The sequence below is a fragment of the Capsella rubella genome, unplaced genomic scaffold, assembly GCF_000375325.1.
Source record: "Capsella rubella cultivar Monte Gargano unplaced genomic scaffold, Caprub1_0 scaffold_7, whole genome shotgun sequence".
Classification (NCBI taxonomy): Eukaryota; Viridiplantae; Streptophyta; class Magnoliopsida; order Brassicales; family Brassicaceae; genus Capsella; species Capsella rubella.
In genome coordinates this window covers 3,012,345-3,031,107 of record NW_006238917.1, presented here as the reverse complement: position 1 = coordinate 3,031,107, position 18,763 = coordinate 3,012,345, and the positions used below count along the sequence as shown (strand labels likewise).

General features: G+C 37.5%; 4 protein-coding genes and 1 pseudogene across 5 annotated transcripts; 3 read left to right on the top strand and 2 right to left on the bottom strand.

Moving 5' to 3' along the window:
• The first annotated feature begins 1,502 nt into the window (after positions 1-1,502).
• Positions 1,503-7,483, top strand: LOC17877737 (transcriptional corepressor LEUNIG). Its single transcript, XM_023779153.1, has 18 exons — positions 1,503-1,822; positions 2,651-2,748; positions 2,860-2,969; positions 3,217-3,693; positions 3,789-3,874; positions 3,998-4,076; positions 4,162-4,237; positions 4,338-4,387; positions 4,482-4,793; positions 4,975-5,199; positions 5,320-5,565; positions 5,651-5,768; positions 5,875-5,984; positions 6,057-6,206; positions 6,312-6,467; positions 6,560-6,676; positions 6,764-6,970; positions 7,081-7,483. Exons 1-18 carry the CDS (start codon positions 1,791-1,793, stop codon positions 7,222-7,224), a joined length of 2,793 nt encoding a protein of 930 aa, XP_023634921.1. The 5' UTR covers positions 1,503-1,790; the 3' UTR covers positions 7,225-7,483.
• Positions 7,484-7,668: 185 nt separating this feature from the next.
• LOC17878646 (coiled-coil domain-containing protein 93) lies at positions 7,669-10,625 on the top strand. 2 transcript variants are annotated; one of them, XM_023779155.1, is made up of 11 exons: positions 7,669-7,852; positions 7,997-8,101; positions 8,205-8,318; positions 8,413-8,592; positions 8,711-8,790; positions 9,121-9,160; positions 9,269-9,376; positions 9,602-9,682; positions 9,791-9,913; positions 10,009-10,090; positions 10,431-10,625. In XM_023779155.1, the coding sequence occupies exons 1-10, from the start codon at positions 7,826-7,828 to the stop codon at positions 10,087-10,089; spliced, it is 939 nt and encodes a 312-aa protein (XP_023634923.1). In that variant the 5' UTR covers positions 7,669-7,825; the 3' UTR covers position 10,090; positions 10,431-10,625. The 2 variants fall into 2 exon arrangements, with proteins under 2 accessions (XP_023634923.1, XP_023634922.1); XM_023779154.1 differs by having other exon boundaries at positions 10,009-10,100.
• Positions 10,251-12,750, bottom strand: LOC17880281 (protein TIFY 8). The gene is made up of 6 exons (XM_006283927.2): positions 12,373-12,750; positions 11,567-11,736; positions 11,216-11,472; positions 11,041-11,137; positions 10,697-10,922; positions 10,251-10,499 (listed from the first exon to the last, which is right to left on the bottom strand). The coding sequence occupies exons 1-6, from the start codon at positions 12,620-12,622 to the stop codon at positions 10,411-10,413; spliced, it is 1,089 nt and encodes a 362-aa protein (XP_006283989.1). The 5' UTR covers positions 12,623-12,750; the 3' UTR covers positions 10,251-10,410.
• Positions 12,751-14,577: 1,827 nt separating this feature from the next.
• Positions 14,578-16,009, bottom strand: LOC111829569 (annotated as a pseudogene).
• Positions 16,010-16,903: 894 nt separating this feature from the next.
• LOC17879003 (photosynthetic NDH subunit of subcomplex B 3, chloroplastic) lies at positions 16,904-18,582 on the top strand. The gene is made up of 6 exons (XM_023778988.1): positions 16,904-17,197; positions 17,289-17,402; positions 17,587-17,640; positions 17,795-17,857; positions 18,130-18,192; positions 18,331-18,582. The coding sequence occupies exons 1-6, from the start codon at positions 17,003-17,005 to the stop codon at positions 18,364-18,366; spliced, it is 525 nt and encodes a 174-aa protein (XP_023634756.1). The 5' UTR covers positions 16,904-17,002; the 3' UTR covers positions 18,367-18,582.
• The last annotated feature ends 181 nt before the right edge of the window (positions 18,583-18,763 follow it).

The following is an 18,763-nucleotide window of genomic DNA, read 5'->3' as shown; positions in this document are numbered from 1 at the left end:
TTATTCTGCTATTTGCGTTATGCAAGGCCTTCTTCCTATGGACTTGAGATTCAATGTTGGGCCTAACATCAAACTATTCTCAAAATTTTCGGTCAAATTTGTTTTTATTTTTATTTTAAAGTGTTTGTATGTGTGTATATGTCGATAAAAACATGTTTAAGTGCGACTTTCTTTGTGACAAATAATATTAATTTAATAATTTAAGCGACTTTCTCCTTTCTTCAACAAAAAAAAAGAAAAAAAGATTCAGCGTGATCCTTAATTTGACAAGTATGGTTTTATATGGTGGTACTCACCCGCTTACACATAAGGTAGCAAGCCCTTTAGTGAATGAATCTTTGATACATTTAAAAAGTCGCCGTTGTGATGTGAGTTGTTCGGTGATGACTACTGATGAATTGATCATTCGTTTTTAAATGTCGGACGCAGTTGAAGTTTTTTTTTCTTTTCTTTTTCTAGTAGACTAATTTATAAGTTTTAAATATTTCAAAGAAGGATCTCGCATCACTATCTCATAAAATTCTATTCTAATAATAATAATTAATGGTAATCTTTTTATGTCTTGTATTAGTAAAAAAGAGAAGCACATAGTTTGCTTTGCTTTAAAACTTTAATTTAGAAAACCTCAATTGTTTTCCAAAAGTAGTCTAAGAAGACTTGTATTCACAAGAATTTACTTCACATAGATAGAAAGGTTTAACAAAAAAATAGAAAAAAATTCCTTTGTATTGATAGAAAGATTTAACAAAAGAGAATGAACTTATAGGAATTTTTTTTTATAATACACAAACATACGAATTCGAGTAATAATAAATAAATTGAGAAGAAGTTTTTACAACGAAAGAGAGATTTGGGGGTCAGGTCAAATCAGTATAATTGATTATAAAAAGGTTATTTTTGTCATTAAAAGCAAAAGTACTTTGGCGAAAGGCGTGCTACGTCACGTAAATACCACATCTCTACGAGGGCTGTTTAGGAAATTAACAGTGATAAAGCTAAAACTTTCATATGTGTGTTGTGTATATCTCTTCTGCAATTCCCGTCCACCCAAAACAACTGACATGGAAAGTGGAAACTACTTTTGTTCTAAAATCATATTATTAAAAACAATTCTTAGTTATGGTCAAGATTTTATTTTTATGAACTTAAATTAAAAAGCTTGACCCAGGAAAGAAATATAACTAAAATAAACTCATTTATAATATACCGCAAAACACGTTTTCTCCAAATTATACAAAAACAAAAAAAAGAATTGATACAGAAATTCATCTGAGAAAAATCTGTCTTTTTGCTCAAGTGAAAAAAAAAAAATCTGTACTTTTTTTTTGGGTTCATTTTAGACTGTAATAAATAAAAGGATTTAATAATTAATATTCGCTAGTTGCTACTATTATTAATAACAGAGCTGAGCTACTTCTAATGCTTTTTTACAGAGATGCTTTCTCCTTTCTCTCGAACTTTCTCTCTCTAAAAAAACTTGTATCCATCTCCCTCTCTCTCCCTCTTCCTTCTTCTACTTTATTTCTCAATTTTTTTTTTTTTTTTTTTGAGGGGCTTTTGGTTTGGCTTATTTTGAAGTGTTAAATCTCGTCAGTTTCTAGGGGAAATTAGGTGGGGAGGTGAAAAGAATCATTGAATTTGGTTTCTGCTGTGCAATAATTTTTCTCAGAGGATTGGGAGGAAGAAGCTCTTTATTTTGTAAGGAGGGATATCATTATTAGTTATTACATGGGAATCTGACATTGTAAACAACTGTCTGTGGGGTTTGTCTTTGTCTTCGAACAAAAGAGATGTCTCAGACCAACTGGGAAGCTGATAAAATGTGAGTCTTTCTCTTTTTTCTTCTTCTCTTCGTTTTGATGGGTTTTGATTTTACTCACTTACTTCCTTACTGCTTTCTACTTTAAAAGTGTTCATTTTTTTTTATGTTGGGTCTTTTGAAGTGATTTCTAGGGTTCAGATTGTTTAAATGCATTGTTTTTTTCTTCTTCCTTTTCCCGTCCCCAGCTACAGTTTGATTCTAGGGTTTCGAAATCTTATTGCTTACACTTTATCTGGATTCAGCTGATTTTGTGGGTTAGCTTATTATATCATTTTTTTTTCAAGCTGTCTCATTTTTAGTAGCTTTCTTCTCTTTTTTGACATTCTTGGTTTGTTTTTCCGTTAGAGGGGTTGTGTTACTTTGCGGGGTTCTCTAGTTTCTATTATCAGAAAGCATCCTTGCTAGATTTTGGTGGTTGTTGAGAACTTTTGGTTTGGGAAGTTTTGCATGTTTTGGCCAAAAGTTTAGTTCTTTGTGTTGTCAGTCACTGTCAAAGAGCTTGATAATTTCTGGATATTTGGTTTATCCAATTCTGGTTGACTCTTGTGCCATCAGATTTATTTTGTTACTGCCCCAAATTTCCTTTTCTTTTCAGTATGCAAAGTGTGTGACTTCTATAAGCTCCATCATCAAAGTTTCCTGATTTTGGTGTTTTTGTTACGAACTGGATGGTTTGTTTCTTGGACATTGTTAAGTTTTGTGCTCCTCGTTGGCGAGTTCCCTTTGTCGAGAGATTTCTAAGACAATTCTTATTCCGATCTTGATGTGTTATATACTATTATCTTGTGGGTGTTGCTGCTTAAGATTAAAAGTTGTTGAGTGTAACAGGTTGGATGTCTATATCCACGATTATCTGGTTAAAAGAGATTTAAAAGCCACAGCTCAGGCTTTCCAAGCTGAAGGAAAAGTGTCATCAGATCCAGTCGGTACGAAATTACAATCCTCTTTGACCTTTTTGACTACAGATAAAGATCTTTCATGCTGTAACTGTTTCTATTTACTAATCAACTTCACATTCTTCTTGCATTGTTTTGTAGCTATTGACGCACCTGGCGGATTTCTGTTTGAGTGGTGGTCTGTCTTCTGGGATATATTTATTGCCAGGACCAATGAGAAGCATTCCGAGGTTGCCGCATCTTACATCGAGGTCTCTTTCTTTGTTACCCAGACTATTAGTGATTCTATATCTGTGCAAAGCTACGATAGTCTTTTTTGTTAATGATATGGAGTTGCTCACCTTGATTGCTTACAATTGAGTGCTGTTCTCTCTTGTCTTTTCTGTTTAAAGAGAAGATTTAGAAGTTGTATATGTATAGTCAGAAATGTTTGGTTAAGTATTAGTATTGGTATGTTAAGTTGATAAGATTTAAACTTGTGTGTGTGTGTGTTTACAGACGCAAATGATCAAAGCGCGAGAACAGCAATTGCAACAATCTCACCACCCACAGGTTTCACAGCAGCAGCAGCAACAACAGCAGCAAATACAAATGCAGCAACTCTTGTTACAACAACGTGCACAACAACAGCAACAGCAGCAACAACAACATCATCATCAGCAACAGCAACAGCAACAGCAGCAGCAGCAGCAACAACAACAACATCAAAACCAACCACCTTCTCAACAGCAGCAGCAGCAGCAACAGCAGCAGCCGGCGTCTCAACACCAACAGCAGTCAACATCACAGCAGCCGCCACAGAGAAGAGATGGGTCCCACCTTGCAAATGGATCAGCAAATGGACTTGCTGGTAATAACAGTGATCCAGTTATGAGGCAAAATCCTGGGTCTGGTAGTTCCATAGCAAGTAAGGCATACGAGGACAGGGTCAAAATGCCATCTCAGAGGGAATCCTTAGATGAAGCTGCTATGAAGGTTAGTGTAGGCTAGGCATCTTGAAATTCCATTTATTCTTTTTGTCACACCTAAGTTTTATCAGATGCTATAATTCAAAACTTCTATGACTACAGCGATTTGGGGACAATGTTGGGCAATTGTTGGATCCAAATCATGCATCAATAATGAAATCTGCTGCAGCTTCCGGACAACCTGCAGGGTACTGTTCTCGTACTTCCTTCATTGTTTCCTTTATATCTTCTGCTACCTTGCCTAGTCGATAAATATGTTGCAACCAAATTCGATCTCTCTTTTTCTAATGCCATTTACTGGTGAATCACAGGCAAGTATTACATAGTACAAGTGGTGGTATGTCTCCACAGGTTCAAGCTCGAAATCAGCAACTCTCTGGGTCTGCAGTGGTACGTAATATTAAATCTTTGTTGTGTCTAGTCCCTTGTAGAGGTTTACTGTTAGTTGATTCTTGCTGGGATTATTTGGGTTTAGGATATAAAAAGTGAGATCAATCCCGTTCTCACTCCCAGAACTGCTGTTCCAGAAGGGTCGTTGATTGGGATTCCTGGTAGGTTTGCTTTCCTGCTTGTATTATTTCAGTAGGTTAAGCATATCAAATGTAAAGCACTCAGCTAACAAGATGATTAATGCTGGTTTTCCTGTTTTAGGTTCAAATCAAGGCAACAACAACCTTACACTTAAAGGGTGGCCTCTCACTGTAAGCTTTACCCATGCATCTCTCTCTGGCTTAAACTCACTACTTTCTCTCGAAATAGTATTGTTTCTGACTGCTGCTTTCTTACCTGATTTAGGGATTTGATCAGCTTCGTTCTGGTCTTCTTCAGCAGCAAAAACCATTTATGCAGTCTCCTCAGTCTTTTCACCAACTGAACATGTTGACTCCGCAACATCAGCAACAGCTCATGCTGGCTCAACAGAATCTGAATTCACAGTCCGTCAGTGAAGAGAACAGAAGACTTAAAATGCTATTGAGCAACAGGAGCATGAGCCTTGGAAAGGATGGCCTTGGGAGTTCTGTTGGGGATGTTTTACCTAATGTTGGATCGTCTTTACAACCTGGTGGCCCTCTTTTGCCACGTGGAGACACCGACATGCTACTTAAGGTATGCCTCGTCGTTTTTTACGAATCTTAAGTGGCTGGCTTTAATGTTTTTTCAATAGTACACAACTTCGAATAAACTCTAACAGTATTGTGTGTTATAATTGGAGGAAGATATAATAATCTCTGATCGTTTTCAATGGCCTTGACGCTCTAAAGTTTTAACAACTTATTGTGCTTTGTAGTTAAAGATGGCTCTGTTACAGCAGCAGCAGCATCAACAGCAGAGTGGTGGGAATACACCACAGCCGCAGCCACAGCCACCGCCGCAGCCGCTTAATCAGCTTGCCCTTTCAAATCCGCAACCACAAAGTTCAAATCACAACATTCATCAACAAGATAAACTGGGAGGTGGTGGTAGTATTACGATGGATGGTAGCATGTCAAATTCTTTTCGAGGAAACGAACAGGTCTCCTCTTATATTCTTGTATCATTTCCTACTTCTTGTTTCAATAATATCTTTTACATAAGTTTTTAGTCTCTGGTGAGGCTGAGGTTAGTTCCTAAACTCTTTTGCAATTAACTGAAGGTATTGAAGAATCAGACTGGGAGGAAAAGAAAGCAACCAGTTTCGTCTTCTGGACCAGCTAATAGTTCAGGAACAGCTAACACTGCGGGACCATCACCAAGCTCAGCACCTTCAACACCTTCAACTCATACTCCTGGAGATGTGATTTCTATGCCTAATCTGCCGCACAGTGGTGGTTCGTCCAAATCAATGATGATGTTTGGCACTGAAGGAACTGGGACTCTTACATCTCCATCCAATCAGTTGGTGGGTTTCCTTAAACTGTTGATGGGAGTGTGTAGTTGTTTTCGTAATGAATAATTAGCAGCATCAATAATTGACTATTTTGCAGGCTGATATGGATCGATTTGTGGAAGATGGGTCGCTCGACGACAATGTTGAGTCTTTTTTATCCCAGGAGGATGGTGATCAACGAGATGCTGTTACTCGGTGTATGGATGTCAGTAAAGGTGCGTGTTTTAGTCTCACTCAATATCATTCGACAAGAACACAGTGAACTCTGCTTCTGTAATCCAACAGTATTTCTAAATTTCTACAACTATGGCTCTGCACTAGGTTTCACGTTTACTGAAGTGAATTCAGTACGCGCGAGCACAAGCAAAGTTACCTGTTGCCACTTCTCATCGGATGGAAAAATGCTTGCTAGTGCCGGACATGACAAAAAGGTAAGCTAGAAATCATCATTAGGTCTATTGGCGTTCTAAAAATTAAGCCTCGTGGCATGGTTCATCCTGCAGGCTGTACTGTGGCACACAGACAGTATGAAGCCAAAGACAACCCTTGAGGAGCACACAGCTATGATAACAGATATCCGTTTTAGTCCAAGCCTGTCTCGCCTTGCGACTTCTTCATTTGACAAAACTGTCAGGGTGTGGGATGCTGATAATGTAAAGTGAAAGTTGATCGTTTTCACTATGTTTTTTTTTTATTTCTACGTGAATATATTGGTTTCGGACGTTGTGATCTTAAGTGTGTGTGAATCAACTTTGCAGAAAGGTTATTCCCTTCGTACTTTCATGGGACATTCTTCTATGGTTACGTCACTTGACTTCCATCCCATCAAGGATGATCTCATATGTTCCTGTGACAATGACAACGAAATAAGGTACTGGAGCATCAACAATGGAAGTTGCACAAGAGTGTACAAGGTACGTTTCTTCCTCTCTTGAAACCAATGATTCAACATTATTTACTTTAGTTAGCAATCAATACAATTAATTATACATTTGTCTTTCCACAGGGTGGTTCCACCCAGATGAGGTTCCAACCCCGTGTTGGAAAGTATCTCGCGGCTTCATCAGCAAATCTTGTCAATGTACTAGATGTCGAAACACAAGCTATTCGACACTCTTTGCAGGTTTAGTGTCTAACTTTTCTTATTCGGTTTCGGATTTGTGAAATATTTTGCATCTCAAAAGAAGGTTTACTAATTCTTCTGTGATAGGGGCATGCTAATCCGATAAACTCGGTTTGCTGGGATCCTTCTGGTGACTTCTTGGCTTCGGTTAGCGAAGATATGGTGAAAGTTTGGACGCTTGGTACAGGTAGTGAAGGAGAATGTGTTCATGAGCTGAGCTGCAACGGTAACAAGTTCCAGTCTTGTGTTTTCCATCCCGCTTACCCCTCGCTGCTCGTAATTGGCTGCTACCAGGTAAAGTTGAAATGATAACAACGACTGTTTAAAAAGTTGGAATGAAAACTAATCAAGAAATCATAAGTTTACTTCTAAACTTGTGAACTGTGTTTTGTGTATGTATGCAGTCTTTAGAACTATGGAACATGTCAGAGAACAAGACGATGACATTACCAGCTCACGAAGGGCTAATAGCTTCATTGGCGGTGTCAACCGCAACTGGATTGGTTGCATCAGCAAGTCACGACAAGCTAGTGAAGCTGTGGAAGTGATATCAATGAGAGGAAAACAGAAGTTTGTGTTTAGGTATTATTATTAATCTCGGGGTTTTTTTTTAACTTGTAGTTCTCTCCTCTCCTCTCTCTCGGCCATTATCTCGATCTCAAGATAGTTTTTCAGATGTTGAAAAACAAATGTTGTTGTATGATCTGACGAAATTGGGATCTTGAGGAATTGTGAAAAACTCTTGTTGTAATCTTACTAGTCCTTTTGGCTCAGCTTTAATCATTACTGACACTCTTCGCTTCGGTATTGGTTCGGTTCAGCTGCTTGATTTTTTTTTTTTTTTTGGTAGTTGCTGCTTGAATTTTTTTAATGCATATATGAGTATATTTACGCGTTAAAAAAACAATCAAAACTGAAATTGTGAGTCATACATCAAACGCAAACGCAAACGCGAAAGCTATTAACGCCATTACGAAATTCCAGTCGCAAACTTATAGAGTGTGGCCCTTTAGATTTGGCTTACGCCGGTGAAAAGTCGTCTTCTTTCAATCGTGAAGGCTCCGGCGTCTCTGAGGTCGATCTTCCGAGTCGCTGAACTCGGATTCTCCGGCAGCGAAGGAAGAATTCCCGGTTTTGCGTGATCGGGTGATGGAGAAGGAATATAACAGTGACGAGGTTAGAAGGAGCTTTTTGCTTGATTTTGTTTGTTCTTGTGCTATGGTTTTGATCCCTGAAGTTTTGTACTCGAAGAATGAAATGTTCGATGCTCAATTGATCTATTAGATTCGGAAGAAGTTCTGATATACTCTAGAACCACAGGTTTGTATTTCTGGGAAGGAGGAATGTGCTTCAGGGCAGCCTGAGGTAATGGTGACAAATCTAAAGGCGTCTATTAGAGAATTGAGTGTGACACTGAATGAACAGGTGCAACCCTTTCACGTCTCTTATTTCCTAGTCTATCTTATACACTGGTGTTTTTGATCAAATTACACTGATAGGTTTTAATCTGTCGCCATTTGTAACTTAGAATCAGAGAAAATGTGATGTTAAGGATACACTGCAGCAGCTGCAAGAAAGAATAAGTGCTGAAGGTGTTGATGTTTCAGTCCAGGAGTTGATACAGCTTTTGAGATCACTCAAGGTTAATAAGTGTTGAGGGTTACCAAAAGTTTCTGTTTTCATTACTATTTTGTAACTGGCCCTGTGTGGAACTCAATAGTTGTAGGTTTTTTCAGGATTTAGAAAAAGAGGAATCTGAAGTCCGGTCTAATTGCAATGCTAGGCGTTCTGCTTTAGAAGGTGCGGTTCATGATTTGAAAGAGAGTGTCGCTAAGGGGCATGATGGTGAGATTCAAGAGGAATATTTAGATGGTTTGTTGGTTGAATCTTTAGATAATCTGACTTCAGCAAAGAAGGTACTCTATCTAAGCTATAGACAAGCCTCTATGCATCTTGAGCATCATGGAGTAAAGTTCAGGTTTTTTAAATGTCTTTCTAAAAGGTTATTACTGCATTTCTTTTGTTTTACTGTAGGAGCTTGCAGCAACGCTTAGAGAAATAGTGTCACTGAAACGACAGATTGATGATGTGCCATGCCAATCAGAACTCCTCCAGTATGCCCTTCTTTATCTATTTCTTGCTTTCTTCAAAGGCGATGCCTTGGATTTGGCACTTGTATTTGTGTATTAGTTAGCATTGAAACTCGTCCATCTCAACAATGTATCTGTTTTAACCCCACTCCCTCTAGTTTGATGAGCATATATCTTTAATTCTGTTGTAAAGGTGTGGAATCATTATTTCAGAAGTCAAGTTCCTTTGCGTCTTGCTTTTAGGAATCCAGTTTCTTTTTTTTTTGTTCAAAGGGAATCCAGTTTCATTATGGTTAATTTCCCCCTTGCTTTGTATTTGTCTCATGCTAAAGTTCTACATTACATTCCGTGCAGATATGAAAGAAGATTCTCAGAGTTGAATGTCTGTATCCAGGTTTGAATGGTCAAATTAATATTTGCCGTGTTGCTTTGCAGGTTTGTTCTGTAGTTGAAAATGAACTTACAAGCTTGAACATTTGTTCAATTTCTGACTAAAAAACAGGAGAAACTTCAGCAAACTAGGAAGCTCTATGCAACATACAATGCTCTTTTAGAAATCAAAGATTTGATGCTAAAGGAGACATCATTATTAAATTCAATAGGTTCACAGGTACATTACAGGCGTTATTGTTTTGTAGATTTTCTGTAACTGGCGTCATCTGCTTTTTAGTTTTTACTGCTCTCAGTTTTATACCTTTAGTTATTATGTACTTATCGTTGAGAAAAGGCTAGGTTCATATTAAGTTGATTTACGTTTTGCTTTCCCCTTTTAGTATATCTCTTGGTGAGTCAAAGTTTCACAATTCTTCCTCATTAGCCGTTGACTCCAATGTAGTTTCAAGACGTGATTGGCCGTCCTGCTGGCCGTGTGAAGCTTATTGATTCTATGGAAGGAGTAATGAAAGGAATCCAACAGGTAAGAGAGTTATATTCATTTAGGTATTTGGGGCACAAAGAATGAATCTCGCCCATCTTACATAACTTTAGCTGTATGACTTGTCGTGACAAATTGTTTGAAGTGCAGAAGATAGGAAAAGTACAACTTGGGCTTCTAGAAGAGCAGAGGCTTCGTGATGCTTCAAAAGAAAAGTATCTTGCTGCAGCTGCAGAGCAAAGGAAATGCTACACTGTACTAAGAGCATTCCAGGTAAGCACAAAAGAGGAAACAAGTGGTTATACTGATATAACGATTCAACTCCCGAGAGTCATCTACTTATATAGTGCTAATTTTTTCAATTGCAGGAGGAATGTACTGAGAATGAGAGGCTGAGGAGTCAAATATCTGTTGTAACCACCTCTGACTCGAAAGAAGGGGTTGAATAAGGTGATATGAGGTGACTCTCCTTTCGAGTTACAGACTTCCAGAGTTGGTTTAGACATGATTCTCTTGTGATACTGTATCCATATGCTCAACCTTACACATATATGAAAATCTGTTGGCCTAGAAAAAGCAGGTTTGTTTGACCAATTGTTTATATACTAGCTATGGGGAAATTATACTTTAAATCATTAAGGGTAATAAATTCGGAATATAAACCTAGAAAGGTACAGAGCATTGTACAAAGCTTTTAACTCGAACAAATAACAACTTAGATAATTTGCCAAAAAAAGACAACTAAGCACGTCTCTCATATCCAGACTAAATCATGTGGCTTCTTTTTCAGGATCTGATATGTGAACCGGATCTCTGGTATCTCGTCCCCTTGAGATGATACTTCCTTGATGTTCTCTACCTGCAAATCATATATGCACATGTTTTAATGGCCTGACAAAAAGATTCAAAGCTGACAAAACCCAGAACTGTTGATAACTCTTTATTTGTTATGTCTCACAATGCAGAACAAGACCTGATTGCTCCACTCCATTGTGTATTTGTAAGACGCTAACCAAAATTTCTGCTGAAATATGATTTTGTTTAAAAATTAGTCACCTTGTTGTGAAAAGATCCGCTGACAGGCCCTGGATGTAGCTTGATGACTTGGCCTTGCACGAAAATCCGTAACCAAAAGCGGTGTTTCTCTAGAGCTGCCTCCTTCATACATTTGGTCTATTTTATATGGACAGTCACTTGTGTTGTTCTTTGACTTTGGTTTATGCGACAAACCGGTAGACCATGAGCCCCCGCTTGATCCTGCCAAGGCCATTATCACATCCGCCTGCAAAAGAGAAAAAACGTTTATATATAATGGACTTCCCAGTTTCTCTACTTTATTAGATTTCAATATGTAGTCAAATAACTTGAATTTCAAGAATGTAAGTGTTAAGGAGAATCACCTTGTTTGGTAGAACATCATCAAAGACATGAGCTTGACCGCCATAGAAGATGGTCATTTGCTTAGTACTTGACTTCACGTCTTTCCGAATTCCGGTGCTAAATACAAAATGTATTGAAATGCCTCGGAAGATAGTATCAAAAAGACCAGAGACAGAACAGTAGAAGCTAACTGACCTTGAAGGGGGAAAACTTTCGAGCTTGGTCGGGTTTGGCATTGTAAAAGAACTCAAGATACCGGGACCTTTCATCCCTGTTCGTGAACCTTCATCAGCAGCTGTCTGAGCGATAGCTGATGGACCTACGTTTTCATCTTTGAACCTGCTTGAAGACAGCTGATGAAGCAAATGACTGATCTGTCCTCCTCCACGTGGAGGCTGGTTTGCCAAGGGATTCACATTCATGGAGAAGCTTCCAGGTCCGTTTCTAAGCAACTAGGTTATTACAATGACAAATTACAGAAACTGAATTATAACTTATATGGAAGCTACGAACATGGTGAAGTTGTGTTTTTTTTTTCTTTTTTACCTTGGACCAATGCAGAGTCTCTGGGTGCTCTTGCGTTGAGAAGTGTGAATCCGAGGTACTTCTCTTGTTTCCCGAAAATCGATTGCTCATAATCGAGCCAGAAACCTCACTTCTTGGTCCAAACAATTGTATCCCATCAAGATGATTCCCCCCGCCGCTGTGTCTTTCCACTAAACAAAAGTTAAAATCTATCAGACTGCAGTAGGAGGAACTCAAGGAGAGAGTGGGAAAGAGAAGTAAAAAAAAAAAAAGAAGGCTAATTCATACAAAAGAGCAGTACAACCTCCAATGGCTATGACCCACCAAACTCATCAGTCAAATTCACTCCCACTGTCCCAACTAATCCACCAGAGACATTATGGTTGGACAGACAGAGAGACAGAGTCCTTCACTATTATAGTTCAATCAACCACATGCTCACCCAAAATCCATGTTCAAGTTTATAAAATTTTCAAACTAAAACAAAGGCAAGAGAAGAAAACTAGACAATGTACACTCATATCTTGTTTAACTTCACCCAAAAGATGTTCCATTTCCTACTTAAAAGATGGAGTCATAAATGAATTGAGCTAAAAAGTTGAAACTAGCACTGACACATGATCTTCTACATTTCCAAATCATGGTTGATCAAAACTCGATTGTTAATTCAGGCTTGGAAAACGAAAGAATCGAACTTTAAAATCGAATCTATGTAACAAAAATTTTGAACTTTCTGTAGATGGAAACGACAAGTGTACAGAGGAATCAGCTCAAAACCACATCAAGAGAAAGAGAGTGAGAGAGAGAGAAAGGGAGGAGAGCAGAACCGAGATCGGAGGTCGAGGAGAGACCACCGCGTCCACCGGCGGAGGAAGCCGAAGCCATAGAGGGAGTCATGGCCGGTTTAGCCGCCTTATAATCCGGAGGTAGCCTGTGGTCAGCCATGGAAGGGGAGGGTAAAGCAGGAGTCTTGGAGCCTAAGAAGTCATGGAACAAGAGCTTATCCTGTTCTTGCTGCAGGAGACGAGAATCAAGATCAGTGGTTCGCTCGCCATTGTTGTGGTTCCTCATCATCATCAAAGCAGAGTATTAGTGTGGCCACGAACTTCGCCACCACATTACAGTCTCTCTCTCCCTCTCTCTCTCCCTCTCTCTCTGGTATTATTATTATTATTTCATGGACACACTCAACGAGAGACAGAAAGAGAGAGAGAGAGATCAGAATGTTATTTTATTTCTTTCTGGGTATAAGTGTAAATTATAAAAGGGCAAAAAAGGTTGTCTTTTTGTTCTTCAAACTACTTTATGGATTAATTGGGCTTTTAGTACATTTTTGAAACATAATTATATAATTAGTACATTTACTATTTATTATTAGCAAATTAATACATTTTTACTATTTGGACACTATTAAAAATCCTCTTAAATATAATAACTAAAAAAATTTATCAAAATATATTTGTTTTCTATAAAATTTCAATTACACAAAAATCTGTATTTTTTTCTCTATAATTTGATATGCATTTTTTAAAAAATAATTTCATATATTTTTCAAACAAATTTGATACGTCCAGCTAACCTTATGTACAGTTGTGTGTCGATGTACGGAAAATCATTCGTACAACGGTCTATATATACGTATAATTGTATGTGTACATATATATTCTGGTTTATATATGTATATTTGTTTATGTGTAAATATGTTTATATGTAGTTGTTTCTCTTTGTACAAATATTTGATGTACAATAATATGTTACTGTACAGTTGTCTGTCTGTACAAATATCTGAAATAGTAAAATTGTACTATTTTGCTAATTGTGAATAGTAAATGTACTATCTTTATAATTATGTTTCAAAAACGTACTAGTTTGCCAACACACCCCTACTTTATTGGGTTTCTCTTACATGATTTAATTCCCCTTAATATAATACTAATAATCTGATAAAATATGATTAAAGAACTCAGCCAACAAAAAAAAAAGAAAACGTAAGTAAAGATTGTTTGTTCAAAAAAAAAAAAAAAAAAAAAAGTAAAGATTGTAAAATCATGGCATCGAAGACTCGTTTTAAACATAAAAATTTTGAGGTATCATCATAGAATAATAATGTTAGAAAGATACACACTTTATTGATTTGAGAAAGTGAGATGTGTAGCTAATCTAACCAACACACTACTAACCTATCCGCACCCAAAAAAAAAACAATTTCAGTAGTTCCTAGGTTAGTTGGTAATGTTGTCACTGCTAAACATCATTTTGTAGTACAGTATACTGTTAAATACTCCACCCATATATTGGTGGTTAGATCGATTAGTTCAAAAAATTACACGTCAAATAATCATTTTTTTGAATTTAAATACAAATAGTAAATACATTGTTTGTCTGTGGAGATATAGTTTGGTAATTAGGCGCCAAACAAATAGTATTCAATTTAAAATTGCAAATAATAAAAGAGGGTCAAATACAGTACTTATAAAATACTACAAATACTGTAAATAAATTTTACCAAACTTCAAATAGCAATGCATTATAACTTACAATTTGAATGCAATATTTGTTGTTTTTTTTCTTGTTGTTGTTGACATAAGGCTGATTTGACTGCAGAGAGATAGTTGTAGCAATTTCCATATATATATATATGGTTTATGGTTTGGAGAAGTGGGAGTGGTTGAATTTTGAATGAAGTAGTACTATATTATATTTGGGTTCTTACTCTAATATGAGTAGGAGAGAAAGAGAACTCATGACGAATCCTTATACTCTAATCTGAGTAGGACCTAACCTATTTCTTCTGAATGAAATCGATTTTACAACTACTCATGACGATCTTCCCACTTCAAAGATGGCTCCTTTGATCTTTCCTACTTTTTTTATTTTATTTTATTTTTGTGTGTGCAAATTTCTGTGGTGTAATCGAGTTGAAATTAAAGTAGAAAATAAAATATATTAAGAGAAATTATGTGTTTGATAAGAAAAAAGAAAAGAATTGTGTAAAAATCAATATATATTAAAGGGGAAAATGTCATTTAATATTTTTTTTTGTCAACTGGAATTTTATTAAAACTTGATTTGGTGTCAAAGATGAAATACAAAGCCCAAAAGAGGGAAACTAAAGCCGGCGGACGACGTAAATATCCCCGGAGTCAAAGCCGGCAGAAATAAAATTTCCCCAGAAGCTACGCCCTATAAAAGGGAAACGATCGGAAAACTACAAACATAACACAAGTTTTTAAGCCAAATCAAAAGGGAAACGAAACCAAAATCTAAAAAAGAGGCAACCGGCGATAAAACCTTAAGAGAAATAAAAGAAACGAGAAAACAAAGCACCTCCTCTTCTGGAGCACAATCGAATGAGACTTACCCCGAATGCCCACGGCCAATTCAAGGATAACATCTACTACCTCCTAACACGCGGAGAGCCAATCTCTCAAAACCAGGAACCAGAGACTTCATAACACGGCAAGCAAGACCACTCACATCCGGAAGCGACGACGACGTTGATACGCCAAAGTACGTCAAACTAGAAGTCTTCAAAACGCAAGGAGCGAAGCTTAACTCCTCAAACCACCAATCACATAAACGAAATCGGCGAATAGCGAGAAAGCTAACATCCACAGAGAACGACAACAAGAAGAGGGAACTCGGCAAACTTCAGATTTTCTATCATCACATTCAAACAAAACGAAACCTCTCTTTAGAAGGAAAACGAATCCAAAGGAAATCCACAGCTGAGACGAGGAGACAGCATGAAACTTGGAGGCTTAGACACAACGATAAGCACATGAACATCAACAAAATCATAACCAGCTCAAGTATAGACAAAGAGTATAACCAATGAGCCCAACCCGTCGATCAAACTGATCCGGAATCCTCCCATTCTCTGTAAATACAAGATCCAGCTCAAATGAGCGCTCCAACAACACCACCAACACAAGCCATCAACACTTGAATCAAGACAAAGGACTTCCCAAATGAAGGCTACTACCGCTGAACTCGAAACTACCAAGGAACAAATTAAGCAACCACTATACATAACCAACTAAAAGAAAGCCATCTGACTCTAGCAAATCGGCATAGAAGAGCAGCCAAAAGACCCGCTTACCGAAAGCAAAAATGGCTGAGACTATGGCCAAGGATTCGTGAAACACCAAACCTCTTACAAAAACAGAGCACCCGACAGATCTAGAGATCTCGGACACCAACCAACAACTCTCTTTGGAGAAGCTAACCACTGACGGCACCAACGATCCCCGCCGTGAAAATCTACCATTTTGCTCGATTAAGCTTTCTTCCACCAAGCACTAAGAGATAGATAGACTGCTGAACCAAAAAACTAGAACAACTCCTAAAGGGGAAGCCACTCACGGCGTCAACAAGAAGTGCCGACCACCGGAGTGACTTCCCAGCCACAGAGCTTAAATGGAGGCTAGGGTTTACTGTTAGGGAGAGGAGAGAGCGACGTTCTGTTTTTGTTCACTTTATTGTGTAACGCTTGGTTTCCTAAATTTGGAAAATGTCATTTAATACATGTACAATTTTAAATTTGTACATATATGAAATGGCTTTTTTAAAAATCTTTATACAGATAGAAATCACATGTATGAAATGGTTTTTTTTTATAAATATTTTATTGAAGAAGAGTAACTGATTTTTTAAAAAATATTAACTAGTCTCCCGTGGGGGGTTTGATAGAGAAGCATAATTGTGTCTTCTTATGGGAGCACGTGTTTTGCTTTCTTGTTCTTTACACAAAACCCTTAATTAGATTTTTTTTTTGGCTTAGGATTCTGGTCTATATTGCTGCATGTGTGCTTTATTTTATTTATTATCAGCATTCATCAGATATTAAACAATAGGTTAAGACTAATTAAAATAGAGTAATGAATAAGGATGGCCTCTCACATAAGTTTCCTTCTGTAGTAACCCTAAATGTTTAACTAATAAATCGTTTGTTTACTTGCTAAACATAATCTTGATAACTGTCAAAATTACCAGTTGGAAAAAGTAAAAAAAAAAAGGATGCCACAGTTGGAAAAATAATCGACTAAACGATGATATCGAACGTTGATTAAGTGACCAATAAGGTGGCGAACAAAGTTTATGATTGCAAAATTTGGTCATCTCTTTTTCTGTCTCTGACTGTTCTACTTTCTCTTGTTGCCCACCTCATTTCTCATACAGCTCCCAGCCTCCCAGTGCCATCCATTACCGTAAGCCATTCTATTCAGAATAATTTACTTGTGAAATTCACATGACATGTTTGGTGGGCTTTTGACAGAAAGAGAGTTTATTGGGCTTTTAACGGGTTAGCCGAAAAGAAAGAAAGATAGAAGCCTCCTAATAATAACATCTGGAAGACGGAAGTCCACGTAATTCGCGGTTTGCACTTTATCCCTCTAGTTTCGGGGATCTTCGCCGGAGATCGGAACCTAAAACGGGAAGAATCAGCCGGGAGAAATGACCTCACTAGGTTTCAACCTCGGCTTCTCATTCTCTACTGTACAAATTCAGCAGCATCGAAAATTTTCTGGAAGTGGAAGCGCTCGCGTTATCTCCTGTAACAGCTCTTCTTCTTCTTCTTCTCAAGCACCATCTCCGCAGCAGGAGATTTCTGCAGCAACGCCTCCTTTGATCGAGCTCGAGTTCTTCGGTGTAACTATCCGTGCGATTTGAGTTCTGATACAGTTCGTTTTAAAACTCACGAGAGATTTATTTTTATTTTTTATTGGGCGTCTGATTGTAGCCGAAGCCGGGGAGCGACGGGTCGTATCCGGTGGATAAAGCCAAGGCTGTGAGTGGTCAGAAGCTTATGAGAAGTATTATGCAGGACAACAAAATCGAACTCTATGCTGCTTACGTGAGTGTATACACACCCCTCCATTTTCATCTAGAAATTTGCTCAATCTTGATATACATTGAAATGGGATGAACTCGTTTCTGGAACAATTTGCTACCCAATCGAATAGCTAGTTCTGGATTATGGGGTGTTTGGAGGGAAATATGTTAATGGCTTGAGCCTTTGGGGAATTTGTGATGATTAGGGTAAAGTGATGAACTGTGGAGGTGGAGGAAGCTGTGGAACTTGTATTGTGGAGGCAAGTGACTTCTTATCATATTTCTTGATTATGATTATAAATTTTGTGTTATCACAAGTGGATGATAAGAGAGAGATTTGTGTTTGGTGTCTTTTGATGGGCTATACACTTAAAGGGAAACAAACACATTTGGTCTGTCTTCTCATGTGTGCAGATACTAGATGGCAGAGATCTTCTGAACGAGAGAACAGATACCGAAAACCGGTATCTGAAAAAGGCTAGTCATTCTGTTGCTCCTCTCTATATTATTGTTTGATTCACTTTCTCATTTTACTTAAGAGCTTTGGATTGGGTATGTGCACTCGAACAAGCTGAATCAAATACAAATATTGAGCATTGTTTCATGTTAAGTTGTGATTACACATGGTTTGTCTGATATGGTGAATAATAAGTATACTTGCCCCAACTCTTCTTAGGTATGCAAATTCGAAAAAAATAAGAACTTTGGATGTTTATTAAATCTGAAGGCATTGGTACTATTTTGTGCAGAAGCCAGAATCTTGGAGACTCGCATGTCAAACAATAGTAGGGAACAAACAAAACTCAGGAAAGGTAACCCATATAGATAGATAGACGCGTTTGTAGCTAATGTGCCCAAAACTTTTGTCATGTTTGGGATCGTAATAAGAGGTTTTATTTATTTATCTGTCTTTATAATCTTTCTCATTGAGATGAATGGGTTTTGTTTAGGTTGTGGTGCAGCGGATTCCGCAGTGGAAGAAGTAAAACAATGTAAAGGGTTATTCGTTCATCATATTTATGTGTATATAACACATCTCCGTATTGTATGTTGTCTCATATGAATGGAAGATTCTTTTCGTAAAACAACTTTGCTTGAGTTCTTGAATATGTTCAACACCTACTTGTAAAGCAACTGTCTGTTACTAGACAATATTGGTTGGTTACAGAGATATGATAAATAGTAAAATCAAATAACAGGAATTAGAACTTGGTTTTAGTACTCGAACCATCGTAATCTTTGACAACTGTCATGGCTTACGCGCGCCCAAATACAGGGGGGTAAAGTCCAAAAGCAAAAAATATCTTCGCAATCCTTTTTTTATTTTTACTTTTACTTTTTTTCGTTTTTTTTTGTTTCTTCTTTCTTGTTGGGAAAGAAGAA

What these genes read in the sequence shown, in the direction of transcription:
- LOC17877737 (XM_023779153.1), top strand. Translation starts at nt 1,791, where the DNA reads ATGTCTCAGACCAACTGGGAAGCTGATAAAAT. An exon ending in AACTCTCTGGGTCTGCAGTG is followed by an intron (nt 4,077 to 4,161) that starts GTACGTAATATT and finishes ATTTGGGTTTAG; the next exon opens with GATATAAAAAGTGAGATCAA. An exon ending in GTCGTTGATTGGGATTCCTG is followed by an intron (nt 4,238 to 4,337) that starts GTAGGTTTGCTT and finishes TTCCTGTTTTAG; the next exon opens with GTTCAAATCAAGGCAACAAC.
- LOC17878646 (XM_023779155.1), top strand. Translation starts at nt 7,826, where the DNA reads ATGGAGAAGGAATATAACAGTGACGAG. An exon ending in TGCCAATCAGAACTCCTCCA is followed by an intron (nt 8,791 to 9,120) that starts GTATGCCCTTCT and finishes CATTCCGTGCAG; the next exon opens with ATATGAAAGAAGATTCTCAG. An exon ending in AGTTGAATGTCTGTATCCAG is followed by an intron (nt 9,161 to 9,268) that starts GTTTGAATGGTC and finishes ACTAAAAAACAG; the next exon opens with GAGAAACTTCAGCAAACTAG.
- LOC17880281 (XM_006283927.2), bottom strand. Translation starts at nt 12,622, where the DNA reads ATGATGATGAGGAACCACAACAATGGCGAGCGAACCACTGATCTTGAT. An exon ending in CTCCTCGACCTCCGATCTCG is followed by an intron (nt 11,737 to 12,372) that starts GTTCTGCTCTCC and finishes ACTTTTGTTTAG; the next exon opens with TGGAAAGACACAGCGGCGGG. An exon ending in AGACTCTGCATTGGTCCAAG is followed by an intron (nt 11,473 to 11,566) that starts GTAAAAAAGAAA and finishes GTAATAACCTAG; the next exon opens with TTGCTTAGAAACGGACCTGG.
- LOC17879003 (XM_023778988.1), top strand. Translation starts at nt 17,003, where the DNA reads ATGACCTCACTAGGTTTCAACCTCGGCTTCTCATTCTCTACTGTACAA. An exon ending in TCGAGCTCGAGTTCTTCGGT is followed by an intron (nt 17,198 to 17,288) that starts GTAACTATCCGT and finishes GTCTGATTGTAG; the next exon opens with CCGAAGCCGGGGAGCGACGG. An exon ending in TCGAACTCTATGCTGCTTAC is followed by an intron (nt 17,403 to 17,586) that starts GTGAGTGTATAC and finishes TGTGATGATTAG; the next exon opens with GGTAAAGTGATGAACTGTGG.